Source organism: Dermacentor silvarum, chromosome 5 (genome assembly GCF_013339745.2).
Source record: "Dermacentor silvarum isolate Dsil-2018 chromosome 5, BIME_Dsil_1.4, whole genome shotgun sequence".
In the NCBI taxonomy this organism is placed as follows: Eukaryota; Metazoa; Arthropoda; class Arachnida; order Ixodida; family Ixodidae; genus Dermacentor; species Dermacentor silvarum.
The window spans coordinates 181,503,936-181,521,868 of record NC_051158.1 but is presented as its reverse complement, the minus strand read 5'-3'; the positions used below and the strand labels follow the sequence as shown (position 1 = coordinate 181,521,868).

The 17,933-nt window shown below is 47.3% G+C and overlaps 1 protein-coding gene across 1 annotated transcript in view; it reads right to left on the bottom strand.

Moving 5' to 3' along the window:
- The window catches only part of LOC119454622 (uncharacterized), a 270,464-nt gene that overhangs the window by 70,666 nt on the left and 181,865 nt on the right, over positions 1 to 17,933 (bottom strand). The window contains exons 4-5 of the mRNA XM_049666911.1: positions 10,580 to 10,877; positions 5,922 to 6,184 (exon numbers count right to left, since the gene is read on the bottom strand). Of these exons, the coding sequence (XP_049522868.1) occupies positions 5,922 to 6,184; positions 10,580 to 10,877 (561 nt within the window). The remainder of the gene's footprint in view (positions 1 to 5,921; positions 6,185 to 10,579; positions 10,878 to 17,933) is intronic.

Here is a 17,933-nt window from a genome sequence, read left to right as displayed (position 1 = left end):
CAATGTTAACGTCTGTCCTTTCCCAGCAGGGCGGTCCAGGCACGTTTTCCGGCACCTATGACGTCGATATTGAAGACTGGTTGGCCATATACAAGCGTGTGAGTAAAAGAAACCGATGGGACGTTACCGCCACGCTGGTGAACGTTATATTTTACTTACTAGGAACGGCAAAGGTCTGGTTCGAGAATTATGAAGCTGAAATCGGAAGCTGGGATTCCTGCAAGCAAAAGATGCGGGATATGTTTGGAAATGCCATTGGTCGCACGGCTACGCGAAGAAGGCCCTGGCAGCACATGCCCTACTGATCTACGGAGTCCTACCTTTCTTATACACGGGACCTTAGTCGCAAAGCGGAAGATGACGGAGTCATACAAAGTGGGAGATGTTTAAAAGGGAATGGCCCGTACGTTACAACTACAACACCAACATGAACGCGGAAGCGATACATTATTTAGCTGAAACACTAAATAGTGTTTTTAGGTATTAATTTAACCATTTCTATTCATTGCGCACGTAACTTAAATTCTTAGCGTAATCAAGATGAAAAAGAAATGTGCTATCACGCTCAAGTGATTTTATAAAAAATTCTGCTTACACTAGAACATAAAACCCGGTAAGATAGCCCTATAACAAAGCGATGGAAAAGAGTTGTACGCATCTAATGCAAGACAGTGCCGCCAGCAAGAAAGGAGACTATTAGCGGCAGGCTATCAAAAGACTCTGATCACTGCAATGGATGAATATCTGTACATGCGTTTGAAATGAAAAACAGAGGGGATCGCGAAGTGTGAGACAAAAATAAAAAAAAAGAACTTGGTGGTTATGCTATATGTAGTACATGGCATTTCACACAGATTGAAAAAGGTTGCAGCAGGAAACGATGTCAGATTGGTTTGTTCTGTGCCTTGTAAGCTTGCAAAACTTTGCATGAGGGTCTCGCAGCACAGTTCGCGAAAGAGTACGTTCCATACCAAGCATGTCGCGAAGCAGCACACGTGCGACATACGTGTAGTATACAGTACTCCTTTGAAATGTGGTAGAGATTAATTACATAGGACAAACCGGTCGCTGTGTGAATGATCGGATGTGTGAGCTTGCGAATCGAATACTCACAGGCACACGAGGTAATCTGCCGCAACATTGTAAGGAGTGCGGTTGTAATCCCCTCTTCAGTGACGTATCAATCTTAGAGAAGGCTAAAAATCAGTAGGAAAGAGAGTTGATTGGAGCATATCGCATCTATAAACTTGGCCCCGAGAAGTATTTAAAAAGTAGCGACACGCTTTAAAGAATGCTGCCTGCTCCTTGCACGCCCTGTCCGAGGGGGACGCCGCCTCGGTATTGGCCTAATGACATCACGTGGGCCGTCGCACCGCCGGGCGCTGGCTGCGTTTGTTTACGATAGAGTGACTCTATTTACGATCGCGCTCCATCGCCATTGTCACCCGAGAAGCGTCTACCGACTGGCGAGGAGCACAACGATAGCTACAAACACAGTCGGCGATCGTCGAAATCTGGGGCGCGATCTTGTACGCGTTCCAAAATGGAACGGAGGCGTTCCGTTCCATCGAGCCGCACACGATTGGTCAATTTGAACGTCGCGGTTGAAATTGGCCAATCGTGTGCGGCTCGATGGAACGGAACGCCTTCGTTCCATTTTGGAACGCGTACAAGATCGCACCCCTGATCAGCGGCGAAACGCGTCGGCTTTCATACACGAGTCGAGTCATCTAAGGTTCGACAGTAATTCCTGGTGCCCGCGTGTCTTCCAGAAAGTACTACACAATTCGCGACACTCAATCAGATTACATAAGCGACGGTGACAACAGACAACGGATAGACGCACCGATAACGTTCGAGCAACTTCCGATACATGCAGGTGCGTCCTGCGCCGAGCGATAACGTTTAACATTTGTTAGCCGGTGCAAGGCGGGCAAACAAGTCCACGTGTCTGAAGTGGTGTAGGCAGCGCCACGGTCGAGAAAGGAGTGCGAAAGAGAGGAGAAACGAGGAGGAGAGTGTCGTTACTTTTTATATCGAGGGGCTTTACCGAGAAGTGTGTAAGCGCGCCGTCTGTGCTCCTTGCGAAGAAAGAGATTTTATTTCTTGATCAGGGTGTAGACTTGGGCCGCTATTTTGTAGCGATGCCTTTAAAGTAATAATGCCTTCTCGCGCTTATCGCGCTTTGTCAGTGGTCAGAGCGACGGTCCGCTCACGATATCACCGTTGATAACGCGATCGGACCGTCGCTCTGACCACTGACAAAGCGCGATAAGCGCGAAAAGGCATTATTACTTTAAAGGCATCGCTACAAAATACCGGCCCAGTATAGATAAGGTGTTGACCGTGTTTTTGATATGCTGTGCCTTGCACGTGTTCAATACGCACTTGGGGACGTTGTTTTCAAGAATGAAGTTAAGTTGTTTTGTCCATGTCTTCTTCTCGATTTTTTCTACTTTCAAGTTTGCTGGCATTCTCCTAGTATAACTCCAAGATGTATATATATATATATATATATATATATATATATATATATATATATATATATATATATATAACGTCATGCCTTTTGGCCTCTGCAATGCGCCAGCAACCTTTGAACGAATGATGGACACTGTTCTGCGGGGCCTTAAGTGGAAGCCTTGTTTGTGCTACCTTGACGACATAGTCATATTTTCTTCGACCTTCCAACTCCACTTGCAGCGCCTAGATGAAGTTCTAACGTGTCTCTCTCTGCTGCTGGCCTTCAGCTGAATACCAAAAAGTGCCACTTTGCCAGCAAGACTATTAATGTACTGGGCCACCTCGTAATCAAAGACGGCATTCGGCCTGACCCCGAAAAGATTACCGCCGTCCTCCGCTTTCCGAGGCCCCAACGCTCCAAAGAACTTCGCAGCTTTCTTGGCCAGGATTCTTACTTCCGGCGCTTCATACGTGACTTCGCCACCATCGCGGCTCCGCTTCACCGACTCCTTCCTTCAGGAACTCCATACGTATGGTCAGACGAGTGAAAAGCGGCTTTTACACTTTAAAGCGTGCCCTCACGTCTGAGCCAGTGCTTTGTCATTTCGATGTGTCTGCAGCCACTCTACTCCATACTGACGCAAGCGGCCATGGAATTGGCGCTGTTCTTTTGCAACGACAACGTTTTGAGGAACTCGTGGTCGCATACGCAAGTCGGACGCTAACATCGGCCGAGAAAAATTATACAATCACTGAGCAGGAGTGCCTCGTCGTTGTTTGGGCCATCCAAAAATTCCGGCCGTATTTACACGGCCGCCACTTTACGGTCGTGACCGACCATCACGCCTTATGCTGGTTGTCGACGTTAAAGAATTTATCTGGCCGTTTAGGTCGCTGGATACTTCGTCTGCAAGAATATGACTTCGACGTCATGTACAAATCCGGCAAGAAACACAACGATGCAGATGCTCTCAGCCGCTGCCCGTTACCACCGCCGTCCGACGTTCCCGGCCTGCCTCCATCCGTCACCGAGCCTGTAAACGCGTCCTCTGCAGTTCTTTCACTCGCCGCTCTCAACGGTCTTCTTTCTTTCCACCCTGAGACGTTCGAGTTCAACCAACGCGACGGCGCTTACTGCCACTCAATTATAAAACGCATTCACGGCTCATCTCGTCCTCCTAACGCGCGAGCCCGTCGCCAGTTACAGAACTTCAAGTGTGCAAACTCAATCCTCTACCGGTATGTCTTCCACCCCGAAAGACAGCGTTGGGTTCCTGTCGCTCCTCGATCAGTCAGGGAACAGACATTGAAGACATTTCACGATGATCCCACGGCTGGACATCTCGGCTTTCACAAGACCTATGAGCGCATCCGCAGTCGTTTTTCCTGGCCTGGACTTGCCACCTGCGTAGCGAAATACGTCGCTTCTTGCTCGCTCTGCCAGCGCCGCAAACGGCCCACTTCACCTCCGGCTGGACTGCTGCAACCTCTTCCCTGTCCTGACGCTCCATTCGCAGTCATCGGGATTGACCTCTACGGACCGCTGCCATTATCAGCTAGCGGCAAGAGATGGGTCGTCACTGTAATTGACCACTTGACCAGGTACGCCGAAACAGCTGTGCTACCTTCAGGATCCGCGGAGGAGATTGCGACTTTCTTCCTGGAAGCCATCTTTCTACGACATGGAGCGCCACGCGTCCTTTTCAGTGACTGTGGCAAGGCGTTTCTGTCGAAGCTACTCGAGGACGTCCTCCGCACATGCAACACCATCCATAAGACGACTACCAGCTACCATCCTCAGACTAATGGCCTCACAGAGCGCTTCCATCGAACTCTCTCTGACATGATCTCCATGTACATCAACGCTGACCACACCAACTGGGATACCATCCTGCCATTCGTGACTTCTGCCTACAACACCGCTGCACAGCGCACTACTGGCTACTCACCGTTCTTTCTAGTTTACGGGCGTCAACCGACCTCTCTCCTCGACGTCTCTTTTTTTGATGCCCCCGTGAAATCGTCGGCGTCATTGAGTGAGCAGTTAATATCTCGCCTTGCCGCGTGTCGCCATCGCGCCCGCCTCAACACCGAGGCAAGTCAACAGGATAGGAAGACTCGCTACGATGCATTTCACCGCGTCGTTCAGTTCTGCCCCGGCGATGAAGTGTTATTGTGGACACCCACTCGAGTTCCTGGCCTGTGCGAAAAGTTTCAGTCGCGTTTTATAGGGCCCTACGCTGTTGTAGAGCAAACTTCGCCAGTGAACTACCGCGTCACTCCCGTTGTCACGCCTTCCGATGGCCTCTACCGTGGCACAGAAATTGTCCACGTTTCGCACCTAAAGCCCTTCCAACGACGTACCGCACCGCGATAACCAGCGGCCAGGTTGGCCGCTATCGCGCGAGGGGGTAATTAGTGTCAGCAAAATATTAATCCTTCATCTTCTTCACCTGTACATAATCATCATCACTGTGCGCGTCGTCTTCGTTCAGCGCGTGGCTCAGCCAAATGAAGACGACGAGACAACAGCTATGCTGCTGCCTTACAATATATATATATATATATATATATATATATATATATATATATGTAGTACCCCTGTCTTGTACTAGCCGATTCCAACTTGCGCTGAAACTCCATATATATATATATATATATATATATATATATATATTCACGACGACATAAACCAGCAGGCAAGGAAGGCATAGGAATCGGAAGGCTGCGGAGGAAACTGAAGTGGCAAAAAATAAGTAAGAAAATAGAAAACGAAAGTGGACGAAAAGGTAACGTGTCGCCGGTGAGGATGAAACCTGGAACCTTCGAATTACTTGTGCGATGCACCATACTGATTGCGTACAGCGACGGCCATCGATCCGCCCACTGACTTGGGTGTTTATATGTACTACATTAGTACTATTTTTAGCCAGCGTAGCTCATAACTATGGTGAGCGGATGTTCGCTAAATGCGAAGGTCACGGGTTCGGTCTCCACCGGTGACAATGTATTTTTCGTCCACTTTCATTTCCCATTTTCTTCACTATGTTCTCCATTTCAATGTGAATGACAGCGAATTACCCCTATGAAACGTTTGGCTTCATTGACTGCTGGCCTTATATGGTCCTGGTTAAGAAAACTCGAAAACTCCTCACTTATTTATATATGAAGAAATCCACGGTGAAGTTCCTGAAAATTTTATTTTCTATACGTATAATAATGAAATTGTGGTGCTTTCCAACCTGGATTTCATCACACATTTTATGGCCAGGAAGTCCCTCACACACACACACACACAAACACACACGCACGCACACTCTTCTAAGCTATCTAATAGGCTCTCTACCTATCCCACATGACCGGCTTCCTACAATTCAAACGCATCACCATTTTTTCCCCCAGTTTTACACTCTTAATGATCAGGCATCAAAACAAGCCCGACCCACGTCGTCCCTCACCTGGGGCTCGCAAACACGGCGGGTGCGGTGAGCTTCCTCTCGATGAGGCAGGTGCCGTTGCGCAGCTGCACGTGCTCGCCGTCTCCTGCGTCGAACACGGCGTCCGCCTTGAAGTGGAACCCCGTGTTGAGAAGAGGGCCCGCCGGTGAGCTGGCGAACGTCACCAGCATGTCGGACCCCGTGGCCACGATGTTGGACTTGAGGCGACCGCGGCCGCACAGGGTCGCAATAAGCGGGAAGTCCTCCGTTGGCCCGTCGTACACCTGCGGCCGCCGATTTTACGACAGAGCGTTAAGAAGCGTGGCGCCAACGAAAACAACGACAAAAGCCAACGTGACAAACGCTCAACTCGAAACGGGAAGATTTTTCGAATAATGCCCATTTTTATGCGCAAGAGATGTGGCAAAAAAATCTGTATTAGAGGCACGCAAATATTAACTCATTGGAATTAGCCGAAAAAGCAAAATAGAGCGCCCGCACTAGTGCGTCTTAATTGCTCATTTTATAGGTGTGTGCTCATACCATGCGCAGTTTCTCAGTTACCAATCAGTGCTTTTCTGTCGCTTGCTTTATTTTGTGTTTTCCTAACCTGACCCGGTACACCCGTCCTATCTACAAGTTTGTTGAACGAGAGTTTCGTGCAAACGTCCATTGCACGTCACTATCTTACTGGAAGGCATGCTATATTGAACCGTAAATGCCTTTTGACCTACTGAGTGAGCATGTACAATATACAGTCATGATAATCTACGCTCGGTCACTGCTATTGACCCTTTTTGGCGGCGATCCCGCGGGCGCTGCCATGCTTGATCACGTGGGGACGCGTCCATTGCTTGCCTCAACTGCCTCCGTTGACTCCTTGTTTACAATGGAAGTGTATGACGCCGGCGCGGCTTAGAAAACCTCTGTTTTCGGAGATATCCTAGAGTGTGACTTGATGGACGACAGGAAGCTTTGATCACAGCTTCAGAGAACATTCAAAAGCGCTTTCAGAGCTGATTAAGCTATGTTCAAGCTGATTAAGCTATGTTATGGTGCTTGTTCTAAAAGCGGGGCTAAATATGTATTCCAAGATATCCAAGCATTCTGCTCATGAATTCAGTCAGGATTAGTGTGTTTTGCCCTTTCATCTTTATTCAGCAAGTATTTTGAAGCAGGGGCTTGTCAGTTTCTGACTCACTGAAGTTCCTCGGGGCGGCCACTATCTGATTATTTTCTGCCTAATCGCTCGCAGGTGTGCTCAGTTCGATAGATTTATTCTTGCTGCGCACAAGGTTTGAAACGTATAGCTGTTTTGTACATAGTAATACCTTGTAGCAAATATATATTACAGCTAGTAACTCGCTTACTCTTGTGGACCGTCACGAAACATTCAGCTTCGACCATTCGTGCGACATCGGTGTAGTCCGTCATTTATTGTGCGTATACAGTGCGCATATATTCAAGTGTGCGCCCATTCACTTATTCTTGATACGTCGGCGATAGAGTGGGCGTAAGTTTTCCTTCTATTTGGGACAGATGTGTATAGATAACGCGCGCGAAACTTGCTATGGCAGGAAGCGGCGCTACTCCCTTTGTCATTGCTTAACCAGTGGTACTCACTCTTGCCGACGTTCTGGGGATGAAGCCTTTTCTTTGAAGGTTAGCGATACAAGGCTGGCGGATGAGCAAATTTCTGTATCCTCGAGGAAAGCCGTGCATGTCGAAGTGCCGGTAACACGCTCGGACAGTTGCAGCAGCGATCCGCAAACTTGGCCACACAGATTCATTCCATTCCTTAAGATGCCAGTCACTATTTTTGCAGCCAACTACTGCACACGTCTTCAATCCGCGTGATTCAATCTAGCATGATTGGAGCACAGTGTGTTAGCGAAAACTCGGCTGCATTTCCGACAGCTGATCGCACAGAAGCAAGGTAGAAGCGGGAATGGTTCCGTATTCGTGCGCGGTCGCTGAGTAGACGTATGGCGCGCCGCTGTGAGCGCCATCTCGTCTCTCTAAAGCAAACTGCTCCGCGAAAAGGGTCAATATGTACCATAACAGTGAGTAATTATTGTCTAGCCTCAGTTTCTGCGCTTTTAACAGCGGAGCTGTTTAAGCTCTTCGTTGTGCCGCGTAGCATTGACCAGAAACTGCGCCTGGCGATGACGTCACCACGCGTTGCCACTTGGCAACAGCTGCGCCTCGCTTCGCCTAGCGTCGGCAACGCTCCTCCGTCGCCGCGCCAGCTGATAGGACCGCGTACCTGCTCCGTCTACCCGTGACGCCACTTCGCGTCGCCTAGCAACCACCTGGCAAAGCTGCTCCCCCAATTCGCCTAGGCATGCCATCGCTTCGCCAAGCTCTTCACGCCACACTTCCCAGCACATGCTTCGCCTAGCCACAACGACACCGCGCGCCCAACGAGGGATCACGCGACCTCACGTAACCTCACCAGAACTCCAGCTCCCGGGAGCCAAAACCTCCTCGCTCCGCCGGGTAGGCGGAGCCAAAAACCATGACGTCACTGCGCACCAACACGGTTCGCGGGCTGTGTGGGCTTTGTCTAGCTGTGCCCGGCAAGTGTGGAGGCGGAGCTTAGTTGTGACGCCACCGGGATATAAAAGCTCGGAGCCGCCGCGACGGCGGCAGAACTCTCGCTGTCTTAATCTGAAGAGCAAGGCGTGACGACGACGGGCAAATATGCTCAACGAACACGCTCAGTCCTAGATTAATCTCGTTGACTGCCTTGACATGGGACGACCAAAGAAGATCCGGGCACCTGAACAAGAAGCGGCTCATCTTGAAGCGAGAACACGCGCGTCGGCGGCGAGCCGATTCGGAATACCGTGCCTAGCAGCATTTCTGAGCAAAAGTTAGCCAAGCCTAGAAAAACCTGGAAGAAGCTATGTCGATCACCAGCATTTTACTCAGCTTTGCACCACTCAATCTGACCACATTTTTGGGGGCACCGTTTACAATTTTTCTTCCTAAGTGCCATTTCTTTCTGGCCAGCCGTCTTTTTAGTAATATTTACAGCAATATTATGTTGTTCATATATCTTGGTAAAGTAAGATTTTAAGTTACTATGCAAAATATCTTATATACAATGTATACGTAGGACGTATTATTTCAGCATCAGGATGCGCTTGCTTTAGCGAACACCTTGCTAAATTCTTGTGTTCCAGGTGTCAATAGTACAATATGATTATGAGGTTGGCCATAGTCTGTGGGCCTGCGAAACAATTTGGTCACCCGAGGTTCTTCGTACACTAAGCACATGAGCTGCCGGCATTGCACGTTAACGTGCGGCGCCGCGGCTAAGATCGGACCCGCGACATCGATCTCTGAGGAACGCCAGAGCCATTGGGATGCCGGGGGGCTTGAGGAAGAACTTTTCTGTGAAAATGATGATGCTCGGTGTAATGCTGGAACCTGCTAGCCGCCATTACCCACTTAGCCCTGAATACACCATTAGTAGGATGGAACTGTTTGCGATTGTCTAGGGCTACTAGCGCTGTCGCCTGCCATAATTCGCAAGCCGGAAACCTGCAGCCAGTGTCGCACGATTATCACTTGCGATTGGTAAGGGACTTCAGTTCTTCTTTGAACAATGCGAAACAATTACTTCGACAAAGCGTACTGGTGCGTGTTGTTTTCTTTTTTTTTTTCGGTGCCTGCCTATTACTGAGCTCAGGCTTTCATTCCGAATCTCGCAGCAGATGGCTAAAAAAAATAGAAAAACTCTGTTTACGGAAAAGTGAGTCGGTATTTTCAACGGCGCCACTTAAACAGGCTACAGAAGGTATGACTCGCTCCTGACTATAGATTAAATAAAATAAAAAAAAACATCGAAGTTCGACAATTAAAATTTCGCCGAAAAAGAGCAGAGTAATAGTAATGAAGCCGAACGTGCGATAGTTACGCTACTAGCCTACTGCAAGCAAATACATATTACCCGCTTGTAAATAACATATGTTTTGTAAGCATCCTTTTTTTTTTCTGGTGTGGTAAAGAAAAGTCAAAGTGTGCATTACACACAGATATTGGAGCGCATATCTCATGCATGAATGCCTGTGTAGCATCGCTTAATAATTCACGACAGCTCAGAAGAGATAACGGTTTACTGTCGCTAATGGCGACTTGCCACTTCTCCCATCAGTATGAAAAATGATAATTTATTTTTTCTCAGGCACTCTTGAACGCATATCTCGGACACTATATTTTCTCCTGGAGCATTTTGCTTTATGTCTTGCGTACCAGAATTACATGGCGAAAATGCGTCCGGTTAGCTCTGATTTATTTACTACCACGAGACGTGGGCACCTTAGATGAAGCGACAGCTGTAGTCATCCGTGTTTCAAAATAGGTAGGATGCAGTTATGCTCTTAGGAGGCGGTAAATAACTCCAATGAGAGTTATTTCACTTAAGAATTTTTTTCTATGTCTGCAATTTGTGAAACTACACCTTGAACAGAAATATTTGAGTGTTAAAAATTCTACTAATAACACAGCTACTGCCAAAGAATACTACCTCAAAAATCGCGTGTGTATAGCTCAAGTTCCAATTTTAGCAATTATCAATCTCTTCAAATCGCACCTGCTGGTCTATATTCATACACCCATACTGAAGGTCACACTGTCGCTTCAGTGCCTTTTCTATCAACGACCGCACGAACCCTGACGTAGTCGTACGGGCACCGCTCCGAGTCCCTTGTGACCGGCCTCGGAAAGCACATGAGCAGGTTGTCGCAACGCAGCCCGTCAACGTCAAAGGCCGCCAGGTCTAGGCCCACGAGGTTCCGGCGTACGCTGATGCGGTACTTGCAGAGCAGGTTGCGCGGGTAGATGCCCGGGTACCCCGGCGACTGCACGAAACAGCGGCCCGGGGCGCAGTCCCTGAACGCCCGGTGGCAGTACGTGTTGGGAACCGGCACACCGCGACGGTTTGGGTACAGCTGCGAGTACTGGCCATACCTGCGTTTGTCGCAGTACGGCAGTTAGCAAAACTGGAAACCGTGCTTAATAAGCGAAAATGTACTATAATGAAAGATAATCTCGCGTACAGAACACTTAAGAATCTGCTACGAAATTATATACTGCGCACTTAGAAAAAAAAAGAATGCTTCCATCCAAGATGAAATTTATTACGATCAATCATTCAATCTGGAAACTCTGAGGTTGCTCATATAAAGATAGCTGCCCTACTGGTTTAGCAGGCCAAACCACTAGCAGAGCACAACACTAGAAGAAAGGAAACAAACCAAAGAAGTTTATTTTTTTTTTCATTTCTTTAACGCAGGCCTAATGAGACGGACATAAGAGGTACGTAAGAAAATACAATTTTCTTGCGCTTACTTTAAATTAAGCATCCCTTCCGCGACTGGCCCGAGTGGTTCGAGCACGTGGCTAAGGTATCCAGCATCGCCTAAATGCGTAACTTGTTGCCCGAAAATATTGTGCCTGAGATGCTGGCATTACTGCTTAGTGTTTCAAGGATGTTACAAGGTAAAAACACCTGGTAGCGAAGCTTCCATAGAAGCCCATACGTTCAAAACAGGCCGGTTCATCGGCGGTTCATGGGGCTTAGCGCCATCTGTGTGAGGAGGCAACACTTCGGGCGGAAGAAAAAAATAATGTGACGTCATATCCGTCAAAACCAGAAGTGATGTCATTTTGTTCTCAAAGGCGCGAAATTTGTCTTCGGGGGCCTGCCATTAGAGCTGTATATTCAAATACCCCGCCATTCGACGTGATGTGCGTTTCGAGCTTTCAGCGCGGAAACCGATGCAAGAAAAGTTCAACCATATGGGTGTCGAAACCGCACCCTTGCGCAGAACATACTTTGTTTGGAGGCCGACTAACGTTTTGGGCGTAGAATGCTCGTCCTTTCGTAGGACGCCAAGCCCGTCGGCCAGCGCTGTCCCACGAAAACAACTTAAGTGAACAATTATCTGGCGGTCGCAACTCACTACTTTTGACTGAACAGGTTAAGAAACAATGAAGCTAGACGCGTCACCAAATTCAGACAAACGTCAACAAGCAAAGCAACACAACAAGTCAGGGGGCGTATTGTAAGAGGTGAACTTTTTCAAGAGCTGCATTGCATTGCAAAAGATAGCGGCGTCAACGCCCGCCACTATCGATGGGCGCTCTTACGGTGGGCGCTGAAAAAAGGTATTTATTGATAATGATTAAGTAAAATAGAGTTGTTCTTTTCTCACCATGCGTATATAAAATTGATTAGGAATTCTATTTTCGTTGAATGAATCTAACTGTGTATCACTTTAATTAAAAAACGCTTTTTTCTTTCGCAATATTTGTTCCCTCCAAACATATTCGCGCTTCAATCGCTGCTCCCATAACCACCCTTGCTGATGTCGGTGACAATTCGTTCTGAACCGCTTTTCGCCCGAAGCTTCGCGACCATTTGGATCGACCTTGGATGTTATTCCACCCTCTATAAAGTTCTGTATGCGTGGAATAAAATGGCAAGTGCCTTACTTAACCAGTGAGTTGTTATCGTTGAGCACACAATTAATGTCAAGGAACCTAATTTTCTTGTCACATATGACTTCAAAGATCACTTGTATAGTGAGTTAAAAGAGCCACAAAATCCAGCAAATACGGAAACGCATTCATTATGAAAACTATGTAGAGTCAATAAAACGTTAAATCTGGGGAATTTCGGAGCAGCCAGGCGTGTTACAAGCGATTTTGACTAATTTCTGTTAATTAATTCATATAATTCATGAGTATTGCTGTATTTTCTATTATTATGAATATAGTTAGTTTAAGTTTACCAGATTTTGCGCTGGTATTGGCATGTTTTAACCCTGTTTCGCGCGTGTGTTTTCTGAGCGTGACGACATGACACATTATACGCCGACAGCCCGGGCCCCTAAAGTGCTCCGCACTTAAAAAATGAAATATTTCCGGCCGAACGCCTCTCACGATGACAGTCGAGGCTAATGCGGAGAACACTCTAGCAATGTAGCCCCACACTGCACTGCTGATGACACATTTATTAATCATTTGTTGTGCTCATTCTCAGATATCCACTGGTTCGCCTAATAAGACCTACGCTATCTTTGGGATCGGCCCACTTTTCTATGACCCTAGCTCGCCAGGGCCGGCCCAACCTTGGCGACACGACGGTGACAGTTTGACTACGATGGAATGACCAAGAAGAAATGGCCTCGATGGAACGATCGAGGCTTTATGACGACGGCAACATGACGATTCTGAAGTTACGGCGACGGTAGGACCGCGTGACGACGACGGCGTGTGGTGGCTGCTGGTTAGTCAGCACCTCGGCGCTCACATTTGTGTAAGTAGAAGAACATTGTAAGGGTGGTAAACGAAAATACCGGCAGGCGGGCTTATACAGGGTGTTTCACGAAATGCGTTCAAAATTCCTTCAATATGTAGGTGTGAAAAATGACTGATTACCTCTGGGTTGCTTTTACCACGAAGTCACACGATTTAAAACAAGTTGTTGCAGTAATTATGCAAATAATCATGCGTATTAACCTAATTACCTTCATTGCCAAAAATCTATGCCATTGATCTTAGTATAGAAGACTTGAAGCGCGGCACCCGAGGAGCTCATAAGCACTTCCAGAAAATTAAATTGTTGGCGCTGCAAATTTTTAGTGCGTAATAAATTATTCCCTATTTCAAGCAGAAATACGAAACTGAACAGCCGATGAGAGCAAGTGTCGCACCCATAGTAGACCCCCATAAGTGTAGAGATTCCTTGTGCCTCACAGGCAAGCGAGCATCAAGTCCGTACCCTGCCGCCACGTCGGTGGTTTCATGCTCGCCCGACGGTAAGGCTCGAGTGCCATGGCAAGCTGGGCTGATAGTTGACACAGTGTACGTCGCATTGTAGCCGAAACAACGGAAATTTCGAAATGACAACTACAAGTTTTCAGCAAACGTGTCTTTGGCCATATGTTGTGTCACTATGTTCCTGGAACGCTAATCACATTACTGACGGCAGTTATCGTAAGATTGGTTCTCGCGCAATGTCCTAATTTTTTTTTCAGAAAGGCTGTGATCGAAAGAAGAAAAATAATTGAGCCGTAAAGTCCTTATGCAAGTGACTGCGTTGTATGGACTTATTTACTCCCACTTGTTTATGTGAATGTTCATAGTGAAAATAAGCATACTCTGGTGTTCTCTAACTGTTTCTACAGGTGCAAAATGCAGGCGGTGAGTATAAGTCACGAATGTGAATGCCCATTTATTTTGGTCGACTTGACAGATTAGAGGCGCTGTGTGCGTAGAGTAGAGTAGAGTAGAGTAGAGGCGCTGTGTGCGGCCTTCGCCCTCTTCGAATAGAGGGATTACGCTCTGCTAGCGCTTGAGCCGTTTTCTAGACGTCGCCGCAGATGCGCCCAGCGAGCGGCGCTACACGGCATACGTGTGAACGTACACGCACTGGCAAAGCCCACGGCGTGTGCGCGCAGCGTGAATCTACTCTCCCTTTCGAAATTCCTGCTTCGCATACACTGAGCAAACGCACCAACGAGCACGCGCGTTACGCGTGCTGGCGCAAAAATACGCAGTGAAGGAAAGTCGAGGTTCCTCGCTCGCGTCCCTGTCAACACCCTGAAGACGCATCTCTCCCCCGAGCGCAGCAATCTGGCGTTCGCAAAGCGCGGGCAGCGCAAGGCGCAGCGCTCCCGGTGGAGCTCGACCCGCCCGAGGTACGCGGAGAGCAGTTCACGCTTGCGGCTTTCTTTTTCTGTGCACGGGCACGGCCGTTCACACGGCCGCGCGAAAGCTTAGCAACGTGCGCGCCCCACGAAAGTCGGGCTTTGACTCCAGCGAGCGCCGGTAGTGCGTTTTTCCGTTGTTCGGGGCGCCCAAGCTGCCACCGCGGAAACAGAAGAAGCGCGTGCGGATTACGGAGGGGCCCCGGGAGGGTTGGTTTGCTGCTTGGCGCTCGGGACGCCTGCATCGAATGCGGCGCATAGCCTGATGCTTCTTGTTTATGGAATTCCAGCTCGTAACGCGCTCACGGAAGGAAACTCTCCGTGATATGAAATGAAAGTAACCTCATTCAACATATGATGGCTTTGTGCTACCTTACGGTAAGTTGCCATTCAAGAATGGTTTAGAGGACATATAATTCGATGATACGTATAATGTTCATAAGAGAAGAAAGGGAACCGAGGGGCCCGTTTTTTTATTAATCTTATAATAAGAAGCCCACAGAGAACACCAAAGACAGCATAGGTGAGATTACTTGTATTTGCTAAGTACAATAAAGATATGATAAACTAATAGTAATAAAAATGGATGAAAAAAGGACTTGCCGCAGGTGGGAAACAATCCCACATATTCGAATTACGTGTGCGATGCTCTTACCAATTGAGCTACCGCGGTGCCATTTTCCCATCCACTTTCCGGGGTATTTATGCTTCACTGCTATAGAACTAACCCTGGGAGTGTTGCCCAGCGCCACCACTCAGAAACCTTGGCTGCGGATGTGGAACATCCTTTCAGGCACTCGTGACGCCTGGGGCAGAATTGCTATAGCCAATGAAACTGTCCATATACAGTCGATTTAATGAAGGTCATACATGCACCTACAAAATTAATACATACAAAATTCTTCTATGATTATTTTATTCCAAGTACCTCGAATGACTGGAACCACCTGCCCACATCTATCGCCCACCTGACCGATGTATTTGCATTTAAAGCTGCAATTGAGTGTTATTTATACTGTTAGCAGCTGCATTATTAGGGCGAAAGCCTTAGGTGTCTATGTTGGCGGTGTCCTTGGCGAAGCTGTGCCGGGACGAAAAATGGCCGTAGCTTCGAAGAGTAAAAACTCGTCAAGAAATGTTCGGATTGACGTCACATTTCTCATGGAGGTTCCTGTAGACAAAGTAAATTAGTGGCTTTGAAAACCAAATTGGCATATTGCGGTCTGGGTAGGAATCGAATCCGGGCCTCCGGAGACGAGCACGCTTCCTTGAAGCCATGCCTGCTCCACGATTCTGGTGCGCCTGTCACAGAGACGCGCTCGTGCCACTGCTCGCGTGTTCGTCATCGGCTTCATCCCCAGCTGGCTCCGATGGCGCTCATCATGCCAGGGTTCCCATACTGCCCCTGCGAAGGCGCTCACGGCACTGGCCGACTACCAGTAGGTGCGGCGATTTAGGTGACTTCTGTAATGCGCTCCGATGGATGAACCTTCCATGGAGGTAGCACAAAAAAAGTGAGAAAGATCAAGTAAGTGTTACACGTGCGCTAACCGTGAAGGCCAAAGCCTGATTGCGCACTTGGCACACACTTGCCACAATTCATTATAAACGTATGTTAGTCGTGACAAAAAGTGTGCCAAGAGTGCAATCAGGCTTTCATCTTAACATTTTACAAACGTGTAACACTTGCTTATTTTTTGTTCCAATTTCTCTGTCTTTAACGTTCATATATCGTTCACTGTGTCTCCCAATCGCTTCTGTAACACCTTCGGGCCTTGAAGGTATTGAAATAAATAAATAAATAAATAAATAAATAAATAAATAAATAAATAAATAAATAAATAAATAAATAAATAAAATCTTTCGGACAGAAAAGAGCGGGAAACAGGGGTTTAATACGCGTTTTTTACCGTGAGCCCAGCGTTAGAAATATTAAGAAATACAACTAACAGTTCGTCCTTATAGATGACTCAACTAGGTCACTCAACGTGACGGAAAATGAGAGCAAAATGCTAACTAGTATCTGTTTTTATAGCTGGGTGATTTTACGAGAGAGCAAGACACGTCCCAAACTTGATATATTAGATTTCATCGAATATTTTATAATTTATGCGCATGACACTCCACAAAACGAAATGGAGCTTCGTTTCTTTCGGAATGGGACAATATAGGAGGAAGAATACACCGAAGTTCTTGAGTATGGGGGCGCACCATTTTCATGCACGGGGCATTCACCCATACTCACAATGATCACTATATATATATATATATATATATATATATATTACGGCTAGAAAGAGTGTTTTTTTCTCTTCTGTAAAATGTATGCGTATATGAGAGTAGGCTAGCATTGCGTGAGGCTTCTTGGAAAAACGAAAATACTGCTGTAAAATTGATGAATATCCGACCATTCTAAAAGTTGCTTGATCGAGGAATCGTTTTCTCCTACACCAATGTATGTCCCTTTTTGAACTTGGTGGCCACTCAAAGCCGAATTTGTGTCACTTTTGTGCTGAATAAAGGTGCTGCAACACAGATGCATAATTCTGCAGTGTGCCTCAAAATTTTCCGCTTCCAAGAAAATATACGCTATTCAACAATTAAAATGAAAGAACAACATTAATTTTTCAAAAAGTCTCATAATCTCACAAACACTGGAAAAGGAATATCAAGAACATCTGCCATTATTTTGATTGCAACGACGACATATATGGTAGAAATGACAACTTAACCAGGGTGCAGAAAATGGAACATAGAGATAAAAAAACACAACTCAAACCCTCCGTACAGATTTTTAACCAGCGAAGCTGAAACTGACGGCCCCGGTGTTTAGCAGTGGGTTAATCCCGACGCTGTACTGAAGCGTTTCTCAATTGTTGGTTACATGTTTGTGTTTCTAGTGGAACGAAAGCGCCAATGGCGGGCGGATGCTGCTAACCACGACGCTGAGCTAACTCGAGATATCGAACGCATGCGACACCGGCGAGCCAAAGAGCAGGCGTTGCGGGCAAATCAGTGTCAACGTGGCAATGGCGGGAACGCGTTCGCCAGGGCCAACGCCCTCTTAAGGCCCAACCGCATGCACGCGATTTAAAGCGACATTGACAAGCGACGCGACAGGCACACCCTGTCGCGCTGTTATGTCGCGGCGTGGAGCAACCACATAAACGCGACATCGCGAGAAAGAGCGGCGACGGAGTTACATTGTTATGCGAATAAATGCATCGTGTACGCGTAAAGAAATCGCAAACTTATCAAATGGTCAACGTTTTATCTAGCTCTAGCTAAAATATGCTATCATCCCCAGTGG